General features: G+C 38.6%; 1 protein-coding gene across 4 annotated transcripts in view; it reads right to left on the bottom strand.

Moving 5' to 3' along the window:
- FNIP2 (folliculin interacting protein 2) overlaps positions 1-16,592 on the bottom strand; it is a 116,942-nt gene that overhangs the window by 89,236 nt on the left and 11,114 nt on the right. Inside the window, exons 1-2 of one of the 4 annotated variants that reach the window (XM_079153541.1) lie at positions 8,104-8,169; positions 7,359-7,454 (exon numbers count right to left, since the gene is read on the bottom strand). The exons of the other annotated variants lie outside the window; for them this stretch is intronic. Coding sequence (XP_079009667.1) covers positions 7,359-7,384 — 26 coding nt within the window. The 5' untranslated portion in view covers positions 7,385-7,454; positions 8,104-8,169. Of the gene's footprint in view, positions 1-7,358; positions 7,455-8,103; positions 8,170-16,592 lie in introns of those variants that run through there. 4 annotated transcript variants of the gene reach the window in all.

Raw genomic sequence — 16,592 nt, 5'->3', positions numbered from 1 at the left:
AAAAAGGCCTCTTTACATCTACAACATTTTAAGTTAAGCATTTACAATTTTTTAAACATTTATAACATGGAGATACAACTATCTCAAAGAGGAATAAATAATTCAATCAAATTACCATGCCAACACACAAATAATACTATTATTTTAACTACTGTAGCCACTGGGATAATTTTGGAATTACTAGGAATTGTTCATTAACCTGTTTTACCATTAAATATGCCACCAAGTGGGATTAAACAAAATAACAGGCATTTGACACTCTTCTAATTTTTTCTTTTTCAACACAGGGGATTGAACCCAGGGCCTCATGCATGATAATTAAGTGCTCTACTACTGAAGTACATCCTCAGTTTTTGTTTGTTTGTTTGGTACTTGGGATTGAACCCAGGCACTCAACTATTTAGCTATATCTCAACCCTTCCCTCCCCCTTTCTTTTGAGGTAGTGTCTCATTAAGTTGAGAAGGCGGGCTTCAATCTTGCTATCTCCATGTCTCAGTTGCCCAAATTGCTGGGATTACAGGGATGTGCCACAGCACCCAATTTCCCGGTTCTTTTCAAAAATTTTATTTTGAGACAAACTCTAAATTGCCCACACTGGCCTTGAATTTACAATCCTCCTGCCTCAGTCTCCCCAGTAGCTGGGATTATAGATGTATGGCACCAGACCTGGCCTGACACTTTTCTATAGTTTATAAAGTCATCTCATTGCTTCTGCAGCAAATTATGAGCTTATTTCTAAAATATGCTATCTAAAGACTTAGGACCCTACTCATTCATCCTTTGAAATATTTAGTATGCCACGTTTAACAGGGCCAGACAATCATGGGGAGGTCTTGCTAGAAGTACCACAGTACTATGGTCCTCTCTTCACTGACCACTGCTGACGTGAAGACCATGTAATAAGTTTTATCTGGTACACGTGATATACCTGGCTTCCTCTTATTCTTGCCAATGGGGACATGGCAGTTTCCATCACAACTTCCACTGCTACTACCTTAGTCCAAGGTCCATGTTTTGTAAGGGCTGTTGTAAGTCTTCTGAATGCTATCACACTCATTCCTGGTCTGCTAATAAACCTATTCAATGTGAAAGTCAATGATAAAACATTACTATAGAGTTGCTACGACCACAAGAATGAGATTCTAATTAGAATAAGTTATACTCATGTATATATAATATGTCAAAATGCACTCTACTGTCATGAATATCTAAAAAGAACAAATAAAAAAGGGAGAAAACAAAATGCATATGTATTAAAAAAAGAATTATACAGATTTGCTAAAAATTATTCAAGGAAATCAGTGTTGAGCTTAAGAGATGTCAGTGACAGAACATGCTTCTCTCCAGTTCTCCCTCAGTTTTAGTCTGACAAGTAACAACAGCGATACTCATAATATAGTTACAATTAGCTGGACACACTGGGGCATACTTGTAAGCCCAGCACTCATGAGGTTGAAGCAGAAGGATTACCAGTTTGAGGCCAGCTGGGGCAACCTAGTGAGACTGTCTCAAAAAATAAAAAGTACTAGGGATATAGCTCAGCGGTAAAGTGCCCCTAGGTTCAATCCCCAGTACCAAAATATATATATATATAATATATGTAGTGTGTATATATATGTAGTATGTGTGTGTGTATATATAAAACATATATATGTAGTGTGTATATATATACATATATATATGCACACACAGTTAGAATTAGAAGCTTCCCATATAATAAATTTATCTTTAGCAATCTAAAAAAGACTCTTGAGCTGGGGATGTGGCTCTGTGGTAGAGCGCTTGCTGAGCTTGCGCGAGACCCTGGGTTCAATCCCCATCAAAAGAGAGACAGACAGACAGATTCTTAAAAGTTTTGAGGAGTTCTAATAGCCACAAAAACTAAGAAAACTGCTTGGGAGTGGACAGAAATCAATTTATGAGAAGAGAAAGCTGGTAAAAGGATGTTCAGTTCTGAATCAGCAGACACTCATTTCTCTGAATCGGTTCCTCATGATAAGGCTATGCAATAGGAACTCAGGAGATGCCAGAACCAGGAGAGTCATCACCATCAGCACTGTCCCTGCTGAGACAGGCTGTCACACTAGAAAAGAACCTTGGGTTGGAAGGCGTGAGTTTTATCTAGTTCTGGTATAGTCACTATCCACATGACTATGGGGAAAGATACTCAAGACTTTCTAAGCCTCACTTTCCTCAGAAATAAAAGGTTGATGATGATACTTCCTCCACCTATTTCTGAAGTATGTTGCAAATGTTCAATATGAGCATTTGAAAGTCCCTTTGAAAAACTATAAAGTTCTAGACAAATGTGATGTACTTTTTTTAATATACACAAGTACAAAAGTACTCACTGTCCTATTTGAATTGCTAAGTTCAGAGATGACTACATTGTGTTTATACAACATGAAGCCAAGATAAACAACTTTGGCCACAATGACATCTGGCAAATAATAATTTTACCCAAGAAAGTCAATCACCTCCCCACCCCAACTCCACCCGCCAAAAATGCAGCCAATTCTCTTGAAGCTCCAGGCAATCATGCACTCTAAAATAGACTCTGCAAAGTCCCCTGGGAACAGTAAACTCTAGACCAAATTAGTGCAACAACTAGAAAATTGTAACTATGAAACAATTAGCTTTCAAGTTAATAATTGGCATTCTCTCTTTCAACTGATAAATTCCCTCTTCTAAAATGCCTTTCATCTAACTTTTGAAGCCAAATCTAAGTTCTTTGAGGACACAAACCAAGGGTTATCTGCTTTGTAAAAAAAATTCCCACAATGGCCCTTTTCTGAAAATGTTTCAAAATTTGCAATGGGAAGACAGAATGAACTCTATATATAATATCTCTGAAGGATTCTCTATCTGTTTAAGAGTTCAGAACCTCCCTAACTACAACCAGGCTTCAGTTTTTCCCTTGGCTATACCTTAGAAGAACAGTCCCTGTGTCTTACAAGTTGCCCTAGGTCTTAGTTCTGAGAAGAACTGCTGCAGGCTACAATTCCCATAAAAGAATGTGCAGAAGTGGTATTTATTCAGGTAACTTTGGAACTGCATTGTTTTCATAAATAGTTGTCGCATTTTAGTGCTTTGGCTGATTTTATAAACTGTTAATCTCTGCTCACACTTCACCAGATACACCAGATTAGAATGTCCTTTATGAATTCCTCAGGCAGATGAGGAGCTTCTCCAGGACATGGGTCACTTTAATTTCTTTTGTGTTTTGCTTGTGCAGTTAAGCAAAACACTGAGCAGGGAGAAGGTACTTACTAAATGGTTCTTAAATTAGATCCTTTTAAATGAATTTCTTTTCTGTCATATGTACCAAGACCGTCTTGCAAAAAGCTGTTCTTCCAAGTTCTGAAAACGGTCACTCTCTCAGGGACAGCAAAAACTCACTATATCATGGTTCAATGTGACATAGATTCAAAAGATCCTTTGAAAAATAACTACACATTTAATTAAAAGCCTGATTATATTGGATTAGTTCAAAACACAAGCAAATGCTAGCCCAGATATAGATTTTTAAAAGAATTCAGTTGTATTCTATATGGTACAATTGTTGTATTTACTTCATTTTATTATAGAAAAATTTCTAAGAAAAACAAGCCACTTCTGAGGCAGAAGTTTTTTCAGCAGATGGAATTTTAGTATTTTTTTATAGTAATACTTTTGTTTACAAGAGCAACATTCAGGTATACTAGCAGCAACTTTAATGGCATTGCAAATACAACTGCCCCAAGAATTTGGTCTTTGTAAGTATATCATTTAATGCAATCATTTCTAAATAGATCCTTGGAAATCCAAAGGAATAATCCCAAGGAAGCAGTGCTATCCAGAAAGAAGATGTAAAGTCACATACATGTTTTTTAAATACTCCAATATCCACATTTTAAATAGGAAAAATAAACAGATGAAATGAATTTTATTATTTTATTTAACCCAACATACATAAAATCTTTATTAATGAAATATTATTTCACAGTTTTTCATGCTGTCTAAAAACATTTTTTTAAGTGAGTTTTACACTTAACATCTCAATTCAGACTAGACACATTTCAAGTGTCACCAGCCAAATGTGCCCAGTGTAGTGAACTAAGCAGCAGTTTTCAGAAGACTCACAATGGTGGTGTGTGTATGACTTGTCTCTGTTCCAATTCCAAACTCCATCACAATGACCAATGAGAAAAGAAAGGAAACCTAATCCAGTGGTCAGCCGGAAAGGCTAGAATCCAGTGTCCAGAGTTGCCAAACCCTGAGGAGAGTCAAGAGGAAGCAGACCATAGCCCCAAATCCCACAGAGACAGAACTGAAAGGAATCATTACCTCTATTGGCCAAACCCTAAGTATACACGCTTGCCAATCTTAAATACCATAATATTGAAAATCACATGACAAGGGAACTGAAAACTATGTATAACAAAAAATACTCTGGAAGTATAATATTAATCTCATTCTGTGAAGAAAAGGTGTATCAGAGCAATTAGCAACACCATAGCAACCCTTGACCACTCAGCTCTTCTCCCCTCCTCTCCCTAAATTTAATGGATAAACACATCTTGTTGGTTCTCTCTGTCTTTCTTGTGGCACTAGTGGTGTTGGACTTGTAAGCAGAAAAAGAAAGAACCTTTGCAGTTAGAACCTTGCCACTCATTTGATAATCTGCATGGGTCTCCTTATATCTATCTTCATGTCTCAACTTTTAAGATTCCTGGATCATGTCTCAGGGCTCTTGGAATCTCTGCACCAGTGGGCAAACCATCTTTGTCAGCTCTCTGGGCCCTCTGACGTTTAGTAACACTCAACACTCCAGTGAATTGTCTATCCAACAAAAAGTGTGCCATTCTCTGTCTTTTATTAATTTTCTTTATTAATCGTCTTCACTTCTACCTCTTTTCAGTTGGTTAAAGCTAAAAACTCCTATCCTTGCTGCTATCTTATTACCTCCAGGTCTGCCTTCTGACTTTACATAATCGTCCATCCCTTGAAAATTCCTTTATCAAACTTCTCTGGCTTTTCCCTTCCGTAAGGAAAGGGAAAAAAAAAAATAAGAAAAAAAAAAAAAAAAAAAAAAAACCATAAGAGTCACCACTTTGATTCCCCACCTCATCTGCCCTTCAAGAGGAATGAGTCCCAGCCAGACATAGTCGTACACATCTTAGGAAGCAGGAGTATCTCAAGTTCAAGGCCAGCCTCAGCAACTCAGCAAGACCCCAAGTAACTTAATGAGACCCTGCCTCAAAATAAAAAATAAAATGGGATGAGGGAATGTAGTTTAGTAGTAAAGTACCTCTGGGTTCAATCCCCAGTGCCAAAAAGAAAAAAAACAAAAACAAAAACCAGGAATGATCCCCTCCCAAACCCATCCCTAGGAACAAGCCACCCTACCTTCTTGATACTCTAGACTGCTGGGTGCTCCTAGTACCTCCACTGTAAGGTCAATTATTATTATTCAAAGTAGTTATGTTCTACAAAGTCACTACAAACACTGAATTACTGAATATCGAACAATTACTAAGGAAAAAAACACGGTTAGGTTCCTGCAAACTTATAGTTACAATATTTTCCTCAACTAATTAATACACACCTTTTTAATGTGTTTCCCTGTGAAGATACCTTACTTAATATATATTGTTGCTTCATTAACACTGAACTCACAGCCAACTGTACTAACTCAAGGCTGAACCAAGCTTAACTAATACGTATATTCTCTCAAAGGCACACCACAGCTTTCTTATTTTTAAGGACAGCATATCAATACTATGCTGACAGTCACTTTATTAAATGATGAAATCACCAACAAAAAACGCAAAAAAAAAAAAAAAAAAAAGGCACTGAGTGTACTGCAAAAAAGCACTTGTTTACAGTGTAAGACCTACAACAGGACAGCAGAATGTCACCTTGCTTAACCTCAGTTGGGAACATGTGTAAAAGACTCAAATGTTTTGCCACTCTGCGCACATCTGTGGATGACCATAAGAGGGCCAGTAACATTGATTCAGGGGTTACAAATAAATTTTAGTGAGAAGGTGAAATCCCAAACATGGAATCTGCAGACAATGAGAACTGACCGTACTCAGTACCTGATGGGGTTCTTCTGTGAACATTTCCTCTACTAAACTGTAAGCTCCCTAAAAGTAAATCATGTCTCATTCCTCCATCGGATCCCAGAAATTAGCACAATGCTTAGCATATTAAAAGCACTCAATAAGGGGTTGGGGCTGCAGCTCAGTAGTAGAGCACTTGCCTAGCATGTGTGAGGCACTGGGTTCGATCCTCAGCATCACATAAAAATTAAAAAAAAAAAAAAAAAAAAAAAGGTATTGTGTTCATTTACAACTTAAAAAAAAAAAGCACTCAATAAATGTTTGTTAGCCAGAATTTGCCCACATTTGCCTCCTCATATGGGAAAAAATTCTGCTTCTTCTAGTCTAAGGTCTAAGAGTATGACTATGTGGGCCTTACTGTCTTTCATCTCCTCAGGGACACCACTTCATCACTTGCTCTACCACCACCACCTTTCACCTGTTGTAAAAACCTATGTATGGCTCGTCCTGCACTCAAGGTTATGGATATATACAATCCTCATTTGCTACTCTACACAATGCAGAGAACGTGGGGGAAATGAAACACAAGAGTCACTACTGATGGTCCATATTGACAGTCTGTAAGCTTCGGGAGAACAACAGCATTCCCAAAGAGAGTTCCTCACATTTCAACAGGTGCTGGTAATAACTAATAAAATTCTTAGTTTCACAAACATACCAAAATGCAAACTCTTAAAGGGTTCTTTGTATAGAAGAAACACCTAAAACTTACAATGTTTATGGAAACTAATTTTTTTTAAAAATGAGGTTATACAGGGAAGTGGAAACAATACTGCCTAAGGGTGTCAGGGAGAAACCACAAATTCTTATCAGAAATCAGTTCCTGCTGCCTCCTCTCCACCTACCTCTCCACCCACGCTCTTCTCCAATCCATTGGGTTAGTTTCTGAGAAAACTGGTGAATAACTTCTAACAATAATCAAGTTTTAGAAAATCATCTGCAGATAAATTAAAAAGACAATGAGAAGTGGGGGGGGACTATGAGCACAAATATCAAAATAATTAAAAAAACATGTATTTGTTATCAAATGCTTCAAATTGAAGGATTAAAAACAAAAATCAAGAAAGTACTAAATAAAAAAGAATGAAAAAATGTTGGACTCTACCAAGCTTAGAAGCCTAAATCATCTAATAAATCTTGTGGAGACTTTTCTAAGGCCCCCTTGTGTCTACTTCTTGGTATGTTGTTAGATCCAGTTACACAGAACAGTAGGGAATTAACCTTCGCCAGCTGAACCCCTTCCACCTTACCCAGGGCAGGGATGCACCACAGTCATTCCATCTTCCAGCAATTCACAGTCCCTGGAATATGGAAGATGTCAGTAGATGTTCTTGAATGAAGATTGGCTGTAGAAAAGAGAATAACAAGCCAGAGAAACTAGAATTTCTCTTCCCCAAGAGAAATTCTAATCTTCCCTGTCTTTCTCTGACCTACCTTATCTGATAGTAGGTAAAACCCTAATTTCAGAAGGGATTCTGCCCTGTACCTATGAGGAAGGAACACCAAAGAATCTGAACAGACAGGCCTTGCTGGGGTTCCCCACCTAGACTATTAGCATTAGATCATGCCTTTTGTCCAATCACATTTCCACACAGCTATCCATGTCTATGCAATGAAGCCTCCACTGAAATCCCAAAGGACAAATTTCAGAGAGCTTTTGGAAAGCTGAACGAATACAAAGAGTTTCCTGGAGGGTAGCACACCCCAAAGCACAGAGAAGTTCTGTGCCCTTCTGCCCTACTTTGCCCTATGCATCTTTTCATCTGTATCCTTTGTGATATCTTTCAAAATAAACCAGTAAACCTAACTTTTCCCTGGCTTTGTGAGCCATTCAAGCAAATTAATTAAACCTCAGGAGGGGATTGTGGGAACCCCCATTAACAGATGGTTGGATGGAAGCACAGGTAAAATGACCTGGGGCTTGCAACTGGCTTCTAAGGTGGCAAGATCCAGGTCTTTGGAATGGAGCTCTCATCCTGTAGGATCATACCTTACCTCCAGATAGATCTCTAGGTACATGGCTTCAGAACTGCACTGCATTAGAGGGCACCCAGCTGGTGTCTGCTGCTGAAGAACCAGGGCCTGTGTGGGAGGAAATCCCCACCCATGTGGTATCAGAAGTGATCTATGTTCTAAGTTAGGAGAAACTGAGTTTGAGAATGAGCTGGATATTCCTACAAAGGGCCCTATAAGTTCATTTGTAAGTTTACTTTTAGAATCCATCGGAAACATTATAAAGGGTGGTCAGAGCATTTGGCCATTCCACCGGAACCAGGTTAATCTATAATATAGCCATTATTCAACAAATAAATGAACTGCCTGTCCTTTATAATGTATCTTAACTACAGGGAAAATAGTTCCTGAGGGCCAGGTGCAGTGGTGCACACCTGTAATACCAGTGGCTCAGGAGGCTGAGGCAGAAGGATCGAAGTCAGCCTCAGCAATGGTTAGGCACTAAGCAACTCAGTGAGACCCTGTCTCCAAATAAAATACAAAATAGGACTGGGGATATGGCTCAGTGGTCAAGTGCCCTTGGTACAAAAAAAAAAAAAAAAAAAGAATGAAAATACTTTGAGGGATAAAAGCCTACTATTTTACACATACACGCACACTGCTCTTCTAGAGGCTTTGAATTTGGGGGTGGAGAGAAGGGGATCATGGCTGTGAAGTCCAGTGTGGGGGTTGGTTACCTCTGCTTTTCACTACTGCCCCTGGAAACCCTGACAGATTCTTCAGCAATAAATGGCTGAGCTCATTCTTCTAGTACTCTTCACATCATTTAATGGATTTATCCGAGCCCCTGTCCCCTCAGGGAAGGCATTACTTCACCCAGAACCCCTCCACATGACTGCAGGACTGAGACTGCTCACCACCACCCCTGCAGCTGAAAAAAACAGACTCTCATCATTTCTAGCCAGAAACGACTCTACTCTTGCAGAAGCTTTTCCTTTCACATTGTTTTCACTCTTGATTAGAAAGGGAGCATCTAAGGTGAAAAAGTCAAGTGGCTTCAAACACTACTTTATGGCCATGGCACACCTGATGACCAGTGCAAAAACTGAATGCCAGGAAATCCTGACAGTGTGTGTTTAGAGAGCAAGAGCTGGGGGCAGGGGGGCTGTGTCAGTAAACAGACTAAAGCCAGCATCAAGACAGGGCTTCTTGTGAGTACAGCCTGTTGTATGTGGAACCCACTACAACTTTTTCTTAAAGAATGCAACGACTCTGCAAGAGGCCGATCCATTATGTAGCCTCTTGTCCCACAGAGGCTGCCCTTACTGGACAGGCCTCTTAGGGAATAGACTGCACTGAGCAATTCATGTATTACAATTCCAAAGCTTCTATGATGAAATTTAGGTTAAACTGGGAGACAGATGATCTTCTCTATCATCTGCCTTCTCAAAAATTCCCACCAAAGGCCCCAAATGAAAGGTAAAAAGATGCTCACAGAAAAGATGGAAAGCCGGGCTAAAAGATAAGCTGATGATGGACACTAAGGAGGTTTTTGCTTATTCATTTATTCAAATGTTTTTCTGTGCCTACACAGTGCCAGGTACTGTGTCCCAAAGTGAACAACACAGACATGACATGGTTATCCCTGTCCTCATAGTGGAGGAGTGTTATGCACAGGCCGTCACAATCCAGAGGGAGAGGGTGCTACATGCAAAGATGAGTGTAAGAGAGAACTGAGCTATCCAGCTCACTGGGGCTGTGGGTACTATCAGCAAAGCCTTCCACCCATCAGAGTCCTTAGTACGTGCCAGGCAGTTCTAACTTGGCAAGACTACATCCATTTAAATCTCACAGCCACACCAAGAGGTAGCTGTTATCATTCTCAATGCATCAATGAGAAAGAAGCAGCACGCCACAGAGGGGTTAAGTAACTTGTTCAAGATCATGCAGCTATTAAGTGGTGAAGTCTGGTTCCAGCACCCACCTCCACTTCCAACCACTGCAGAAGGTAGGAGTTAGTAAGGTTAAAGGAGGAAGGGAGAAGGCAAATTCCAGGCAAAGAAACCCTGGTAAAGACAAAACTCAAAATTGTTTGTGGAACTGAGACAAGTTCATTTTTACTGGAGTAAGAAGAGTGAGGGGGAAGAGCAGAGAGAAATGAGACAGGGCCACTTGCATGAAGAAGGCTGGATTTGATTTTAACAGGTACTTGTTATAGTTCCGTGCTCCTCAATAGCACAAGGAGGAAAATAAATGAAAATAATGCAACAGTTCAACAACATAGAATATAAATTTACGGTAATTAAAAATCAATTACATATAATTTAGCTACCAAGTCATAACAGCTTTTAACAAGAGGAACTCTGCCATACTCATAGGACTAAAAAGTAGCTGAGGCAAAATGCAGGAATCAAAAGGCCCATGTTTGGCCCGACATGGTGGCACATGCCTGTAATCCCAGTGACTCAGGAGGCTGAGGCAGGGATGTTGCAAGTTTGAGGTCAGCCTCAGCAACTTAAAGAGGCCCTATGCAACTTAGCAAGATCCTGTCTCAAAATAAAAAATAAAAAGGGCTGGGAACCCGACTCAGGGGTTAAGTACTTTTAGGTTCAATCCCTGGTACTAAAAAAATAAAAGAAGGGTCTATACGTCAAGATCTGGTCCTATCCACCTAGCTGTAAGGACAACTAGCTCTGTGTCCTTGGCCAGTAAACCAGTCTCCAATTCTGTAAAATAAAAATAACTGCTTTGGAAAATAAAACCCATGTATATGTCAGCTATGACCGTTAAGTTCATAAACTTAATTGTGATCTTCATCACACTGCTGCACATTTAACCAATATGCACCTCTCTCTCTCTCTCATTATGATTTTTAGAAAAGAAGTCATGAGGGGAAACTGGTTTATATAGCATGTCATTCTTAACTTTAGCATACTAAACCTCCAGCTTGGAGTTTCTGCCTTGAAACTGTCACTACCACAATTTCATAAACTAAATAAATCGTTCTTTGTCTTTGGCAAGACAGATAAGATGCAAATAAAAGGACCTCTGGCTAATTGCATTCATGGGGGGGTGAGAGTTAGGGAATATTGGGAAGTTGTTCAACAACAGCTAGTATAAGGTCTTCCACACCCTAAGCCTACCCCTCCAAGACTGGTGGGATGGCAGCACTACCTTGAGTCACAGGCCCTTCTTTCTGTACCAGACCTAAAATTCAAAATCACAGATTTGGGAACTAAAAGAAAATTTAGGGCCTTGAAAGGTAGTAAGAGACTCAGAAGATAATCTCTTCTTCTACCCCTTCTATTGCCATCCCCCCTGAAAAATTATTTCATCTTAGTGAACCAAAGGGGCAAATTTTACAGCATCATGAAGATGGAATCACAAAAAAAAAAATCACGAGAAAATCCTGGTCAAAACTGCAATACCAGCTACATGCACACCTACAGTCCCAGCTATTTAGGATAATAAGGTGGATTGCAAGTTTGAGATCAACCTGGGAAACTTAGACCATGTCAAAAGAAAAAATATAAAAGGCTGGAGATGTAGCACAGAGGTAGAACACCCCTGGGTTCAATTCCTAGTACCAAAGTGTGGGGGGGGGGGCAATTTAGATAATCCTGTAGTTGGAAACAAAGAACAAATGGGGATAAATACAGTAAGAGGCATGAGTATGAACAGGATAAACTACACATAACTGTTAAATTCAGAGATGCTCTTAAAGCTTCAGAGTCACATTTATGATTTTTAAAAAAGAAATCTTATATATTCACTAATAAGTTTATATTTCTCTAAGTAGTGGTACTTGCTGAGAAAAAAAAGTTCCAAATAAATGTACTCAAACATATACCAAGCTCCTATTGATGTACTTAGTATTATGCTATGCACTACAGGGACATACATATACCTTGCTTTCAAGGTATAATTTGGAAAAGTGTTTGGGAAAACATAAAAGCAGTTAGCAGAATGTGTTAACTGCCACATAAAAAGAAATATGCTAAGTAGGGGCTGGGGTTGTGGCTCAGTGGTAGAGCGCTTGCCTAGCATGTGTTGAGGCACTGGGTTTGATCCTAAGCACCACATAAAAATAAACAAATAAAATAAAGGTATTGTGCCCATCTACAACTAAAAATATTAAAGAAAAAAAAAAAAAAAGAACTATGCTAAACTTAGGAGTTTAGAAAGACCAGTCAGCTCTATTGAAGCAATCAGCAAAGACAATCACAGGTGGCAGCTGAATTTCAAAGAACAAAAAAAAAAAAAAAAAAATTGTTTTTTGACAAAGTAATTTGAGGGAAGGAATAGAAAAAGAAAAGTCTCAAGAGTAAAATATGAATTTCCTGAGCTCTCTGGCAAATATTAGCTTAATATCTCCCCTGACAACAATAACCACATGAATATCACTTGGAGTGTCTGCATGCACCTTCAAATGTAACATGCGCAAGTCCAAATGCATATATTCACTTTTAAAAATCATTTCTCTTTACAAACTTTCCCATTTTCATTAATTATGCTACCATTCTCTTAATTTATTCTCAAAAACTTGAATCTATTTTATGTATTACTTGTAGCTTTTATTATTTTTTATTTTTGTTTACAATTTGCTCTTCCTCACTTTTGCATCCTATCCAGTTTTCCTCTAAATATGCCTCTGTGCATACCTCCATTCATACCAGTTAGGTTCCCAAGGAAGAGAAAGCAATGGAAAACTTAATAAACTCTAATAACTTGTTAAGCTTTGATGCAAATCCAAACTGGACCAGCCTCAAACTGGACCAGGCTTAGGAACGCATGGGACCAGATGGAGTATTCCAGCTGTGAGGATTTTAGACCACCCAGAGTTTAAACCTGTATAGGTCAGATGACCTCCTCTCTGCCGCACAGGGCCACAAAGTAATCTCTTTCATACTAATCTGATGGTGAGGAAGGACCCCTCTCAATGTCAGCAAGCAAGGGGTGAGGGAAGATGAGGAGGAAAAGGATCAAATTTGCTTGCCCAAATATTTAGGACACAATTATCCAAGGCCCCATATCCCAGATATTTCTAAGATGGAATATGTATAAGATGGGAGTCTTCTGAATAGAGGGGTGATAAGTGGCAGATTAGTAACATGTTGGAATTTGAAATAAAGGAGTAGAGAGACTGTATTATTTTATCCTCAAGAAAAATTGTGGGAAGCCCTTGTCACTAAAAATGTTTCTAGGGTAAACCTCAGCAGGAAAATGGTGAATTGGAGGTCCTATGCCATGTACATAAGGTTTCTAAAATAAACAGAGGCTGTGGGTATAACTCAGTAGTAGAACACACATTAATATGAGCCAGGCTCTGAGTTCAATCCCCAGCACAAAAGAAAACAAATGGAGAGAGCACATGTCTAACATGTTTTGGCAACTCCTAAACCCCAAGGAAGTTATCTACTATTTTCTGGGGATTAAACCTAAAGAATTCTGACAATCAGTTGCTAAACTTGATACAGTTCTGAAAAGAATCCTCCTCATAACCAGTATTACACATGTTAGTGTAGCATGCCAGCAGGTCAAGTCAAGCTTAAGACACCTCACACTGCTGCTGCTGTGTTAAAACACAATATCGACTTTAGCAATCCCAGCTCTAAAACTCAATCCTGGGCTGGAGTAAAATTAAAGAGCCGCAGGACAAGTCATCAGCTATAAGATCCAAATCCAATACAAGCTGGATTTGAAGGGAAGAGGACCGTAAGAAAGAAGACAACAATGAACAAATTACAAAGTGGATCTGCACCTACTGAAATCGGACCACTTTCCATAGCTTTAACTGGAACAAGAGGCTACATACTTCCTGTGGCACACTATCTATTAAACTAATACTCCCATGCAAGTAGAGCGGTACTTAGCACTGTGTAAGGTAAGATGACTGGACAATTTTTTTCTGACTTCTAATACAACTGGTCTTCCTCTTCATCCCCTTTGTCACGCATTTGTAAAGACAACAATCCTCAGTAACTGAGGCACAGCCTTCAAACACACACTACTCTACTTGAAGAAAGTCTGGAATTTCAGGATATAGGCACAACTGGCTCTTCACAAAAATGAGTCAATAAAAGAAGTAGAAGAACTGTCAGGAAACTACTTATAGACTCAGAGGCTCAGAAGGCTGAAGTGGGAGGGTAGCAAGTTCAAAGGCACCCTCAGCAAAAGTGAGGCACTAAGCAACTCTGTGAGACACTGTCTCTAAATAAAATATAAAATAGGGCTGGGGATGTGGCTCAGGGTCCAGTGTCCCTGAGTTCAATCCCCAGTACCAAAACAAAACAAAACAAAACAAACAAAAAACCTACTTATGGAAAAACAAACAAAAAAAGAAACTCCTGAAATATGAAACAAGGTATCTATGTATGGTCGAGGCATACCAGGTGCGGATTTGGCCCCAAGTAGAAGGGAAGCCACAAAAGGTGCAAGCATCAAGTTACCAGCTTGTATTAGTTATTTTTCCCTCCTTGGAGATGAGAGAGCTAACATAGGGGAAAGATAAGGAAGATTAATGAATATAGGTATGTTCTGCTTGCAGACATCATACGCGGTAAAGCAGCACTAACTCAGATATTCAGCACCAAAATTTAAATTAAGGTACTTGTGCTGAGCAAGCCACTAAAGCTCTGTACTACTCAGAGCTGTAGTCCCTGCAGAGAAGGAACTTCACCTTTTAATAAGACAAGCTACTTGCCCCTCCCCTTCAACCGTGAGGTCACCTGAAAATGGTATTAATACAGCGAAGCAGCTGGAGGAGCTGACAATATTTACATTTCTGAGGGTTATGAATCACTATTGAATACCTAAAAGGTGCCAGGCTCTCTGTGGTACAACAGACATATGTTATCTCTAGGTCTTCAGACAATCTTGCAAGAAAAGTGATTTTATACCCCTTTATGATGAAAACCCTCATTTGAAGGGATTACTCTACTAACCCTCACTATACACTGGAGAAATCTCCCCTTCTACACTTTAGGGTCACCTAAAATTAAAAGGGATAATGCCTACCACGTCCAATCTGATTGCACTGTACCTTACCTCACAGGAACACTCATTTCAAAGAAACCAGTTCATTCATCACTAATCCAAGACCCCTCTAAAGGTCTTCTTTCTCTCTCTGAATTCTACCCGTTGGATCCTACCTTGTCAAAAAGCCTCCCCCAACTAGCCCAGACTAAAATGCCTACCCCCAAACCTTCCTTTCTTCTTAATCTAATATTAGAGACTTGGTCCTGATTCTGCTTCATGATATCAATTAGTTTTCCACACTTGATATCTATTATTTATTATTAACAGTAAGCTCCCTAGAAGTATTACTTAAGACCTCATAGTTTCTCACAAACCTCATACAATATAGCACAGAATCTCAATTTCTTAGATACTTCAAATATTAATCTACAGAGGGAATACAGATCATGTATTAGTAAAGAACTGACTATAGCTTGAATTCCCAGTATCAATGTTAACCACTCAAGCTCAAACAAGCCTCCATTTTTTCATCTATAAGTTATTATAAATGTATAACCTATAAATTAGTTAATAAAAACACCTACCCTCAAAGAATAACTATGAGACATGAATGAGAACTGGTCAGTTCTATTCTATAAATATTAGACTGTTATCCCTTAAAATTCTTGAAAAGTAGTTACTTATAGGCATCTTAAAAGATTTGGGGGAAGCCAACTGCATACATATTCTATAATTATGTCTTCACAAATTAATGAAGTCTATAATGACAATATATCTTTAACACTATAAATATATGGTTATTTGCTTTATAAGAATTTTTTCTAAATTTCATTTTTTTGCCCACAAAATTTTATAATGATCAAGCATTTATTTTTTATAAAGAATATCCATAATCATTACCCAATCACATTGACTGTGCTTAACTGTTTTCTTCTTTCTAGTTCTTGGTCATACATTTGTGTATTTACTAATATATTCCCAACTTAGATACCAATTGATGTTGCTTTTTCATGTAACATATCAAATATTTCATATTAATACAGACTTTATAATCATTTAACCATCACATAATACCCCTACAAAGTTAACATAATTTAGCTACTTTTTTCTATTGGACAACTGTTCACATTTTTAAAAATTATTTTATCATTGTAATAACACCTAAAGAATACCTTCATGTGCAGAAGCTTTTTTTCTTAAATAAACATTTAAAAAATATTTTGTTTTCGTTATAGGTGGACACAATACCTTTATTTTATTTTTATGTGGTGCTGAGGATCGAACCAAGGGCCTCACCAATGCTCTACCACTGAGTCACAACCCCAGCCTCAGAAGCCTTTTTAAAAACATCTTCATGCACATAGTTTTTCTTTTAAAATACTAGGTCAAAAAATTACATGTGTGGGCTGTGGAGGTAAATGCCTATAATCCCAGTGACTGGAGAGCTGAGGCAGAAGGATCACCAAATTCAAATCCAAACTAGGCAACTTAGCAGATGCTTTTAAAAACATTTTTTAAAAAAGTTAAAGGGCAGGATACAGCTCAATGGGGGC

Source organism: Sciurus vulgaris (genome assembly GCF_902686455.1).
Source record: "Sciurus vulgaris genome assembly, chromosome: 9".
Classification (NCBI taxonomy): Eukaryota; Metazoa; Chordata; class Mammalia; order Rodentia; family Sciuridae; genus Sciurus; species Sciurus vulgaris.
Note: the sequence above shows the minus strand (reverse complement) of the source record. Positions and strands in the feature narration are given on the sequence as shown.